Here is a 13,149-nt window from a genome sequence, read left to right on the forward strand (position 1 = left end):
GGTCTGAAAAAGGAGGTAAATGTACAGGTGGTAAGAATACAAAATCTGAAAAAGCAGTTAAAGGATTAAACAAAAAGTGGACAATTTCTAAATCCATTGGTGGTTGGGTAGGGTGTGTGTGCGTGTGGCTAAAAGGGTGTTCCACTGTATAAACAATAGATAAGTTTGGAGTCTGTGATGCTGGTTCGACATTGCTTTCGGTACTAAACTGTGACTTGTGTACCAAACAGAACCAGCGTGGCATGAAGCAAGCTGACATTAAAATGAATGACTGGATTTCGTAGCATTTTATCCTGCAAAATCGTGATACAAAATCATCATTACTGAACAAGGTACATGAATAGTTAAAAGTGACAAATATATAAATAGTAGACACATGGACATCATGTGCGAAGTGCAAAACCAAATCACACAAAAAGCTAAACCACTGGGTGTACTGTTAACTCAATGCCACAATCACAACCAACAGATTAAAAAAAAACATCACATATTTCTTTTTGACTGACCCTCTCATTGTGCTCAGTAAAGTCATGAAAAAGGAGAGAGACAACTATTCATCAATAAGTTATGAACAAAAATAGCATCTATGTTAAATTCAAAATTGTCAAAAATGCACTTAAACATAGCGTGCTATAATTATCATAAATAACCATGTCTGTCATAATGCCTTTACAAATTTACCGTTGCCTGATCTGACAAATAGTTCAGCAGCGACAAGACAAACAAGAAGGGCAAAGCCCATACGACTCACATGCTTGACCTTCTGCTTTACACATTTTTCCTACCAAAATACATGTGACCTTGACCCAAGGTCAAGGTCATCCAAGGTCATGCAACACAAAGCTGTTAATTCAAGACATAGGAAGTACAATGGTGCTTATTGGCTCTTTCTACCATGAGATATGGTCACTTTTAGTGGTTCACTACCTTATTTTGGTCACATTTCATAAGGGTCAAAGTGACCTTGACCTTGATCATATGGGACCAAATGTGTCTCATGATGAAAGCATAACATGTGCCCCACATAATTTTTAAGTTTGAAACAGTTATCTTCCATAGTTCAGGGTCAAGGTCACTTCAAAATATGTATACAATCCAACTTTGAAGAGCTCCTGTGACCTTGACCTTGAAGCAAGGTAAACCAAACTGGTATCAAAAGATGGGGCTTACTTTGCCCTATATATCATATATAGGTGAGGTATTCAATCTCAAAAACTTCAGAGAAAATGGGAAAAATGTGAAAAATAGCTGTTTTTTAGACAACATTTATGGCCCCTGCGACCTTGACCTTGAAGCAAGGTCAAGATGCTATGTATGTTTTTTGGGACCTTGTCATCATACACCATCTTGCCAAATTTGGTACTGATAGACTGAATAGTGTCCAAGAAATATTCAACGTTAAAGTTTTCCGGACGGCCGGCCGGCCGGCCGGCCGGCCGGCCGGACGGACGGACGGACGGACGGACGACTCGGGTGAGTACATAGACTCACTTTTGCTTCGCATGTGAGTCAAAAACAACCAACACAAAATCAAGAGACTGGAAAGACAGATACATGATTATATCTATATTCAACTTCGTTAACTTAGAAAAAGTGCATCAAAAAGCGACCAACCCCCAGCAGGGCCGGACTAGGCGAAGAGGAGGGGGGGGGGTTGCCAGTGGTGGCCCAGGGGGGATGTCCCCCCTGGCGGCAGGGGCAGATTAGTTCATTTTATGGGTGTTTTTTTTCAAAAGTATATTGTGAAGATATGGGTGTGAAGGCGCGAAGCGCCGAGCCGACGCCGCGAAGCGCCTAGCTTGCTAGGGGGGGCCGGGGGCATGCCCCCCCGGAAAATTTTGAAAAAAAGGATGCAAAATGGTGCAATCTGGTGCATTCTGAGGATGATCATTACCAGTTTCAGGCAGCAGATTTTGTCACTGATTAATACCCCAAAAATTGAAACTCAATGTAAAATAAAGAAATGCATACCTCATTCAATATTTTCATTTTTTGGCTGGGGGGGGGGGGGGGGGTCCGGAAACCCTAGAACCCCTTCCCCCCCCCCTCGTTGTGGGGGTCAGGGGGCAAAGCCCCCTGAAGCTGATAGGTAGGTCATATTCTGAGATAGGAAAATGGTCGCTCCTTGCATGAAACGGCATAAAATAAGCAATAATAAAAAAAATTAAATAAGTAAGGTACATGTTTAGGCTAGGGGGGGGGGGGGGGGGGGGGTTGCGCAACCCCCATAACCCCCCCGGTAGTCCGGCCCTGCCCAGCCCTCAACCTCATCCTCTTGCTCTTCTTTGGAGAAAATCAGCCACCAGAAAGTCATCGTCTTACCATGAAATCAAGCTTACATTATTTTTTTATATCTCCGGTAATTAATCGGTCTCAACATCAAGAATGCAGGGCACAGAAAAACATCACATCCGTCTGCACATGGAATCAACCATTCAACCACACGATATGTTAATCTTGATACTTTACACTCGGCAACCAATCTAATTTTGCATAACATAATCTTCATGCCCAATCACAGCCAGCTTGACAAAAAGAACAATCAATCACAACTTCTGATTCCTCACAGTCACATGAACCGGAATGGTCTGCTGCTCAGGCCAATCACAGCCAGCTTGACAAAACGAGCAACCAATCACAACTTTTCATTCTCCACATGGACCTGGATGGTGCCCTGCTCGTTGCCGGGAGAGGGCATTTCGGAGGAAGTGGAGGTGTTGTCTTGGCGATACATGGGCAGACGTTCCTTCCTGGACCCGGCGAGAGGCGCTCGGCGGCGACGAAGCAGAGGGTGGTGAAAGTCTGTCATGGACACCACCTGGGGGACAACAACCACACATCTTAAATACAGTGGAACCCCCCTTTTAAGCCCCCCCCCCCCTTTCTACGACCTGATTTTCTCAGATTTTCTGAGGTCTTAAAAGGGGGTTCCACTGTACCCAAGTGCTGCAGAGAGAGGAGCATGTTGCCAAGGATGAAGTTACCTCCCTTACAGCAAATGAGGGAAAAAGAGAGAGTGAGAGACGGGGACAGAGAGACGGGGACAGCGCAGCTACCGATAACTTGCAGAATTTGCAGACTGTCCAATAAAGCAATCACTCTAAATACCCAGACTACTCACCAACAGAAATTAACGAGAATCTGTTTGAAGGTTATAATGAGGCTCTCTCACCCAAACAATGCTCCATATAATGTTTACAGACTGTAGTGTACTTGTAGGCACGCCATCTCAGACCTGGTCAGGCTTAACCATAGGACAAGATCATACCACTTGGTCACATACATAGGACAAGATCATACCACTTGGTCACATACATAGGACAAGATCATACCACTTGGTCACATACATAGGACAAGATCATACCACTTGGTGCTCATGTGCACAGTGAGAATTATTTTTTTATAGAATTAATTTTCTAAATGCAACAGTGGCTTTTTTTTAGAAATTAATTCATAAAAAATGTCAACTCAACACAGCAAGCAGTCAGGGTGTGTGATTTTTGGTATGCGACCAAGTGGTGGGATGTTCTAATATCATGTAAATGCCTGGCCAGATCAGCTCTAAGATGGTGAGCGGGAAGGAGTTTGCCTTCAATTACACTACATACAGCGTGTAAAACATTATGGCACATCGTTTGACTGAGAGAGCCTTGTCATAAATATAACCATTACAGGATTTCTTGTTAATACCTTTTTGTGAGTATTTCTAGCCAGATGAGATGGTGAGCCAAGATGGTGTTTTCACAAGAAAGTGTATCTTTAAGCTGTACTTACGATAAGAAAGCACACAATGATGCCAAGCAGCGACCCCCCCAGCACATCGCTCCAGTGGTGCTTGTAGTCGGACACGCGCGACAGGCAGGTGAAAAAAGCCATGGTAAACACAGCCACCTGCAGCACTGGACGAAGCAGTTTCGCTTGGCTGACCACTAAGCGAGCCTGCAGGTACACCTGTCAAACAACAGATGTAAATATCGTGTTATCATTATGCAACATCATTTTCATTGACAAACTGCATTGGAAAGGGCTGTGAAAATTCCTCATAAAGGGAGCTAACTCAAATTTGAGGTTTCTGACAATGACATGAACATATTACATGAAAACACACACACACCCAGGGTTTCATTTACTTGTGCGCCCTGCGCCATTGGCGCATTAAATCTGAAAATGTCCCATCACAATTCCTGTCAGTGCGTCAAAGGGCGCATTGAGATTACGTACCACTGCGCCACCAAATGTACACTTTACATTGGATTAAACACACACACACACACACACACACACACACACACACACATGTATAGATAACACAATATAGCTGCTAATTCTCAGATGGCACCATAATGTACCAATTGCATCTTTAGTCAAAACGCGTACAGGCCTCTTTGGCGCTTCTTGCCTTTGACTATGTCCCATCGGACAAATGTCCCATTGCCTTTTTCTCCCAGGTTAAACCCTGCACACCAATCACTAGAATAACCAACACAAACTCAAAGTTGACAAATATAATTCAAAGGTCCTGTCCTGTCGTAGCCTCAAATTGTAAACAGCCAATCCACAGCAACAACATTCTCCAATGATATTATTTCCAGGTGCAATGGTTTTGTCAACGAAAACTAGAAAAAATAAATCCAAAAACAAAGAGACTGCCAACGTTCCAAAATTCAGAATCAAAAAACAAGAAAGGTAGGTTGTTGGAACGTTTGTTATTGACAAAACAATACATTCACAGATATTTCGACCCAACGGTCTTTCAAGTGAACAGACAAACAAATATTCACACAAAACTTATCTTGATAGTTCTATCAGTTTACGTCCACTGGTCAGGAAGCCGAGCCAATGAATCAACTAAAACTAGGTTCACCCACTCACCCCCATGGCGTGGAAAGTTACTCCATCAATTTCAAACTTGAAAAAATCATAGTAATCACTGCAAGTTTTCCAAAATCATAAATGCTCAAACATTGCAGGCAGAAGATATGTGTCACAGGTATCACTGAATGAAGCGGGTGTTTCAGGGATCTGCATTTGGAAGCTGAAGCTGGCCGTAATGGGGGAACGAGGGTTAGTATTGATAATAAAAGCCAGTGTGGGAAGTGTACGGTACACTGTTTCACCCTTGCTTACCATGAGGAATGCAGCAGAGTACATGGACATGGACGCATGGCCTGATGGGAAGGACAACCTGCAACCAACAGCACATTTTCATCATAACTCAACCCTTCAAGTTAACCCTGTATCTGCAACAACATATACACAGTTGCAGAATAACGATGTTTGTATCAAACGCCACTGTTCTAACTGCACTAATCCATGTACATGCACGCAGTTTTAGCCCCTTAACTCTTATACAATTATAATTCGGGGTCCCAAGACACTCTGGGTATAGCGTCAGTGGGGAGTTCTGGCTGTTGTGAACTAAAAATGTGTTCGCATAATTCCCAACACCTAGCCACCCCCCAATTTGTTTTATTATCATTTTGTTTTTTTCCCCGCTGAAAGAGCACTGCTATTCCTTCCTACCTGGCCTGTCTCATCTTGACGGAGTCATCCCCAGTGCACACATCCAGCATGATAAAGATGTCAGAGCAGTTACTGGGGATGTTCTCGGGCCGACAGACGTCCAGGAAGTGTGGCCGCAGTCTGCCGATGCTGTACTTTCCTGTCTCCGTCAGCAGCTGAGTGATGGCGGCGCCGAAGAAAAAGATGACGATGGAGCGGTAACTGGACTCAGAACAACTTTTGGGCACCGGTGGAATCTCTGTGGGCACCAACACGCAGCACCGCGTTGTTTTCTGAAGGAGGCATTCCACCAAGAGAATCTGTAGAAAACCAAACAGGTCTGATTAATTATTATATATGTTTCAACGAGGAACAGACTGCTTGAATAAATCATGAATGGAGTCCATAGAAACGCAAACGAGAAGAGGCGAAGAATCTCTGAGTGTTTTTACACTCAATCGGGTTTGTTTTTGATTATCCATTTTTTTTAATCTTCTTCTTACACCAAAGAGAACCAGCTATTTGTTACTTACTAACAAGCATTTTGTTTTAAAGCACGTTACGAATAAAAAGTCTTACAAATAATAACAAAATATGATTATTTCATACCACTGTAACCAGGTGTAACAAAAAATGAACAGATAGAAAGAAGACTGGGGATCAGATAGAAAGAAGACTAGGGATCAGTCAGAAAGAAGACTAGGGATCAGATAGAAAGAAGACTAGGGATCAGTCAGAAAGAAGACTAGGGATCAGACAGAAAGAAGACTAGGGATCAGTCAGAAAGAAGACTAGGGATCAGTCAGAAAGAAGACTAGGGATCAGTCAGAAAGAAGACTAGGGATCAGTCAGAAAGAAGACTAGGGATCAGTCAGAAAGAAGACTAGGGATCAGTCAGAAAGAAGACTAGGGATCAGTCAGAAAGAAGACTAGGGATCAGTCAGAAAGAAGACTCGGGATCAGTCAGAAAGAAGACTAGGGATCAGTCAGAAAGAAGACTAGGGATCAGTCAGAAAGAAGACTAGGGATCAGTCAGAAAGAAGACTAGGGATCAGTCAGAAAGAAGACTAGGGATCAGTCAGAAAGAAGACTAGGGATCAGTCAGAAAGAAGACTAGGGATCAGTCAGAAAGAAGACTAGGGATCAGTCAGAAAGAAGACTAGGGATCAGACAGAAAGAAGACTAGGGATCAGTCAGAAAGAAGACTAGGGATCAGTCAGAAAGAAGACTAGGGATCAGTCAGAAAGAAGACTAGGGATCAGACAGAAAGAAGACTCAGGATCAGACAGAAAGAAGACTAGGGATCAGTCAGAAAGAAGACTAGGGATGAGTCAGAAAGAAGACTAGGGATCAGACAGAAAGAAGACTAGGGATCAGTCAGAAAGAAGACTAGGGATCAGTCAGAAAGAAGACTAGGGATCAGACAGAAAGAAGACTAGGGATCAGTCAGAAAGAAGACTAGGGATCAGTCAGAAAGAAGACTAGGGATCAGTCAGAAAGAAGACTAGGGATCAGTCAGAAAGAAGACTAGGGATCAGTCAGAAAGAAGACTAGGGATCAGACAGAAAGAAGACTAGGGATCAGTCAGAAAGAAGACTAGGGATCAGACAGAAAGAAGACTAGGGATCAGTCAGAAAGAAGACTAGGGATCAGACAGAAAGAAGACTAGGGATCAGTCAGAAAGAAGACTAGAGATCAGACAGAAAGAAGACTCGGGATCAGTCAGAAAGAAGACTAGGGATCAGTCAGAAAGAAGACTAGGGATCAGTCAGAAAGAAGACTAGGGATCAGACAGAAAGAAGACTAGGGATCAGTCAGAAAGAAGACTAGGGATCAGTCAGAAAGAAGACTAGGGATCAGTCAGAAAGAAGACTAGGGATCAGTCAGAAGGACTAGGGATCAGTCAGAAAGAAGACTAGGGATCAGTCAGAAAGAAGACTAGGGATCAGTCAGAAAGAAGACTAGGGATCAGTCAGAAAGAAGACTAGGGATCAGTCAGAAAGACTAGGGATCAGTCAGAAAGACTAGGGATCAGTCAGAAAGACTAGGGATCAGTCAGAAAGAAGACTAGGGATGAGTCAGAAAGAAGACTAGGGATCAGTCAGAAGGAAGACTAGGGATCAGTCAGAAAGAAGACTAGGGATCAGTCAGAAGGAAGACTAGGGATCAGTCAGAAAGAAGACTGGGGATCAGATAGAAAGAAGACTAGGGATCAGTCAGAAAGAAGACTAGGGATCAGACAGAAAGAAGACTAGGGATCAGTCAGAAAGAAGACTAGGGATCAGTCAGAAAGAAGACTAGGGATCAGACAGAAAGAAGACTAGGGATCAGACAGAAAGAAGACTAGGGATCAGACAGAAAGAAGACTAGGGATCAGACAGAAAGAAGACTAGGGATCAGTCAGAAAGAAGACTAGGGATCAGTCAGAAAGAAGACTAGGGATCAGTCAGAAAGAAGACTAGGGATCAGTCAGAAAGAAGACTAGGGATCAGACAGAAAGAAGACTAGGGATCAGTCAGAAAGAAGACTAGGGATCAGACAGAAAGAAGACTAGGGATCAGTCAGAAAGAAGACTAGGGATCAGTCAGAAAGAAGACTAGGGATCAGTCAGAAAGAAGACTAGGGATCAGTCAGAAAGAAGACTAGGGATCAGATAGAAAGAAGACTAGGGATCAGATAGAAAGAAGACTAGGGATCAGTCAGAAAGAAGACCTAGGGATCAGATAGAAAGAAGACTAGGGATCAGATAGAAAGAAGACTAGGGATCAGTCAGAAAGAAGACTAGGGATCAGACAGAAAGAAGACTAGGGATCAGACAGAAAGAAGACTAGGGATCAGTCAGAAAGAAGACTAGGGATCAGATAGAAAGAAGACTGGGGATCAGATAGAAAGAAGACTAGGGATCAGTCAGAAAGAAGACTGGGGATCAGATAGAAAGAAGACTAGGGATCAGATAGAAAGAAGACTAGGGATCAGTCAGAAAGAAGACTAGGGATCAGTCAGAAAGAAGACTAGGGATCAGTCAGAAAGAAGACTAGGGATCAGTCAGAAAGAAGACTAGGGATCAGTCAGAAAGAAGACGAGGGATCAGTCAGAAAGAAGACTAGGGATCAGTCGACTCACAGAGAGGATGGGGAGCCCCATTCCAACCACCACAAGAAGCCATGTGGGAACGGTGTCAGCCTTGTAGGGGTGCATCAAACTCTGGTCATCGCAGAAGAATCCACGGTGGAAAGGCTGAGCCACTACATTGATGATCAGTACTGGGACTGCCACTGAAAATAAAATCATTCATCAGATTAATCATTAAGTTACAGCTAATCTTACAAGTTACATGTGCCCTGGCTTAATTTATAATGTGTCGCACATGTGTATAGAACTTTTCAGATCATACATCCCCAACCAAACAAATGGTGGCTCAGAATCAGATATAAATATAAAAAATGACATAAAGCTCCTTATAATAATTAATAAGCTTTGAAATAAATGTGACCATTTTATTAAAGCTGTCAATTCACCGTTTTAACTTTTATCGCTCACAGTCACAATCCCATGAAACTTAATGATAAAATCAGAAACAGTAAAATGTCAGTGTGGTGTCTCATTTTTAATCAAGAGTGCACAGCTGTCACCCCCAGCATGAGCCCTTAAATTAACTTTCCCTCTAAATTTCCCCTTAAAAAAAACGAACTATACTAGTCTCATGTCATGATTACAGTTGCTAAGACTAGAGAAAAAGATTATGAATTATTGAAAAAGAATCATGTTTAAAAAACCATACACCTTGCTTTATTAAGAAGAAGATAGTATCAAATGTGCGAGAGTTTGGCGTTTACAAAATCTGTAAACCCAGAATAGATGCCTGAAAACCCACCTGCCCACTCAAGAAAAACAGAACCTACCTTTAAATGTTCCGTCACGACTGAAAATATTGGGGAATCGATCACATTATCGACAAGAAATTACTGAAATTCGATATCAATAAATAAGATTAAGAGGAATCCGGCATCATCTGGCTCTGTTCAAATTATTCACTGTGAGTGTGAAAAATGTAACTTTTTCTCACTGTCTCACTCTCGTTTTCAGCCAGTGAAAAAAGCACCTGTTCTTCTTTAGCGACTGCTATCTCATATAACCAAATGATATTACTGTCAGACTGTAAGACAGACTATCTTTTATCCATCCAAAACTTACCACAGCAGACGCACGCTATATCCACAAGAGCACGAAAACAGAAACGCTTTCGACTCAACATTCTTTCAGGTCCGTCTCCGAACGCCGCCATGACAGTAAAGGGAGAGAACTGTGGCAAAACTGCCCAAAGCAGACGAGGGCACTGACTGACATCAACACTCTCACCTACGCACAGGTGAGGTCAGACAGGTAGATAATAGAGCCGTTTAAAGAGACTAATTGTATCGCCTACGTGCGTTGCACAATGCAAGAAGGGAAGTTGGCAAATGATGTTCTTGTATTTATTGAAAAGGTTGAAATTGAATTCGTAGTGTATAAGGCACAACAACAACAAACAAGTCGCGTAAAGCGAAAATACAATATTTAGTCAAGTAGCTGTCGAACTCACAGAATGAAACTGAACGCAACGCCATTTTTCAGCAAGACCGTATACTCGTAGCGGGGTAGTAGTTGCGCTAAGAAGGATAGCACGCTTTCCTTACCTCTCTTTGTTTTAACTTTCTGAGCGTGTTTTTAATCGAAACATATCATATCTATATGTTTTTGGAATCAGGAACCGACAAGGAATAAGATGAAAGTGTTTTTGAAGTCATTTGGACAATTTAATTTTGATAATAATTTTTATATATTTAATTTTCAGAGCTTGTTTTTAATTCGAATATAACATATTTATATGTTTTTGGAATCAGCAAATGATGGAGAATAAGATAAACGTAAATTTGGATCGTTTTTAAAATTTTTATTTTTTTTTACAATTTTCAGATTTTTAATGACCAAAGTCATTAATTAATTTTTAAGCCACCAAGCTGAAATGCAATACCGAAGTCCGCGCTTCGTCGAAGATTACTTGACCAAAATTTCAACCAATTTGGTTGAAAAATGAGGGCGTGACAGTGCCGCCTCAACTTTCACGAAAAGCCGGATATGACGTCATCAAAGACATTTATCAAAAAAATGAAAAAAACGTTCGGGGATTTCATACCCAGGAACTCTCATGTCAAATTTCATAAAGATCGGTCCAGTAGTTTAGTCTGAATCGCTCTACACACACACACACACACACACACAGACACACAGACACACAGACACACGCACATACACCACGACCCTCGTTTCGATTCCCCCTCGATGTTAAAATATTTAGTCAAAACTTGACTAAATATAAAAAAATAGGTGTGGTTACGGTAACATAGCCAAAAACAAGTCGCGTAAGGCGAAAATACAATATTTAGTCAAGTAGCTGCCATTTTTCAGCAAGACCGTATACTCGTAGCATCGTCAGTCCACCGCTCATGGCAAAGGCAGTGAAATTGACAAGAAGAGCGGGGTAGTAGTTGCGCTAAGAAGGATAGCACGCTTTTCTGTACCTCTCTTTGTTTTAACTTTCTGAGCGTGTTTTAATCCAAACATATCATATCTATATGTTTTTGGAATCAGGAACCGACAAGGAATAAGATGAAAGTGTTTTTGAGTCACTTGAGAAAAAGTGACTCTATGTAATCGGTCAGTGTTAGTCTGTCCGGCCGGCCGGCCGGCCGTCCGTCCGGCCGGCCGGCCGGCCGTCCGTAGACACCACCTTAACGTTGGACTTTTCTCGGAAACTATCAAAGCGATCGGGCTCATATTTTGTTTAGTCGTGACCTCCAATTACCTCTACACTTTAACGATGGTTTCGTTGACCTTTGACCTTTTTCAAGGTCACAGGTCAGCGTCAAAGGAAAAATTAGACATTTTATATCTTTGACAGGAAACTATCAAAGCGATCGGGCTCATATTTTGTTTAGTCGTGACCTCCAATGACCTCTACACTTTAACGATGGTTTCGTTGACCTTTGACCTTTTTCAAGGTCACAGGTCAGCGTCAAAGGAAAAATTAGACATTTTATATCTTTGACAAAGTTCATCGGATGTGATTGAAACTTTGTAGGATTATTCTTTACATCAAAGTATTTACATCTGTAGCCTTTTACGAACGTTATCAGAAAAACAAGGGAGATAACTAGCCTTTTCTGTTCGGCAACACACAACTTAACGTTGGGCTTTTCTCGGAAACTATAAAAGTGACCGGGCTCAAATTTTATGTGAACGTGACTCATTGTGTTGTGAATAGCAATTTCTTCCTGTCCATCTGATGCCTCATATAATATTCAGAACTGCGAAAGTGACTCGATCGAGCGTTTGCTCTTCTTGTTAAATTGATTTGGACAATTTAATTTTGATAATAATTTTTATATATTTAATTTTCAGAGCTTGTTTTTAATCCGAATATAACATATTTATATGTTTTTGGAATCAGCAAATGATGGAGAATAAGATAAACGTAAATTTGGATCGTTTTATAAATTTTTATTTTTTTTTACAATTTTCAGATTTTTAATGACCAAAGTCATTAATTAATTTTTAAGCCACCAAGCTGAAATGCAATACCGAAGTCCGGGCTTCGTCGAAGATTACTTGACCAAAATTTCAACCAATTTGGTTGAAAAATGAGGGCGTGACAGTGCCGCCTCAACTTTCACGAAAAGCCGGATATGACGTCATCAAAGACATTTATCAAAAAAATGAAAAAAACGTATGGGGATTTCATACCCAGGAACTCTCATGTCAAATTTCATAAAGATGGGTCCAGTAGTTTAGTCTGAATCGCTCTACACACACACACAGACAGACAGACAGACAGACAGACAGACACACACACACACACACACACACACACACATACACCACGACCCTCGTCTCGATTCCCCCCTCTACGTTAAAACATTTAGTCAAAACTTGACTAAATATAAAAATAGGGTAGGAAGGTAGGCAATCACTTTTTTTTTTAAACTTTTTTTTCTAATGTGTACAAATTAAACCTACTTGACAGGGAAATAAGTGTGCGACTCGAGCGCTTTCGCTTTCATTGCGTTTTCTGCACTCGTTTTCTTGTTTTTTTGTATGTGGTTTTTTTTGACAAATGTAATAAAAAGTTATAGGGTCGGCCCCTAAAAATAGGGTAGGTCGGGCTACCGTAACCACACCTATTTTTTTTTTTTTTTAGGTCTAATGACGCAGCCTTTCAGTGGGCCCTTCATCACGCCAGTTACACGGTGTCACTCGGTAAGTTTACCGTGACTGACTGCACACGCTTGAATACGTCAGGTGTGGGGGGGGGGGGGGTCTCTGGCTTATTGTCACAGCGGTTCAGTGTAGCCTGGCGAGAGCGCTTGTGGGTTCCGTCCGGCTGAAATTCACACTTCACTCAATTTTGTTTTTCAAGTTAAAGGTTTACATATGTGTGTGTTGTGTGTGTGGTGTGTGTGTGTCTGTCTGTGTGTCTGTCTGTGTGTGTCTGTGTCTGTGTGAGGGAGAGGGCGGGGGCACTCGCATCGGCTGATGGTATGACCACAAAACTGGAATTTTCAGTCAGGCGTAAGTGCATGCATGCGTGTCTCTGCAGACTCTCGCAAA

At 41.8% G+C, this 13,149-nt stretch overlaps 1 protein-coding gene across 1 annotated transcript; it reads right to left on the minus strand.

The window, feature by feature from the left end:
• Positions 1-2,249: 2,249 nt before the first annotated feature.
• On the minus strand, positions 2,250-9,800 carry LOC138967560 (phospholipid phosphatase 1-like). The gene is made up of 6 exons (XM_070340137.1): positions 9,697-9,800; positions 8,626-8,777; positions 5,524-5,822; positions 5,128-5,185; positions 3,775-3,951; positions 2,250-2,818 (listed from the first exon to the last, which is right to left on the minus strand). The coding sequence occupies exons 1-6, from the start codon at positions 9,785-9,787 to the stop codon at positions 2,636-2,638; spliced, it is 960 nt and encodes a 319-aa protein (XP_070196238.1). The 5' UTR covers positions 9,788-9,800; the 3' UTR covers positions 2,250-2,635.
• Between the last annotated feature and the right edge of the window lie 3,349 nt (positions 9,801-13,149).

Source organism: Littorina saxatilis, linkage group LG5 (genome assembly GCF_037325665.1).
Source record: "Littorina saxatilis isolate snail1 linkage group LG5, US_GU_Lsax_2.0, whole genome shotgun sequence".
NCBI lineage: Eukaryota > Metazoa > Mollusca > Gastropoda > Littorinimorpha > Littorinidae > Littorina > Littorina saxatilis.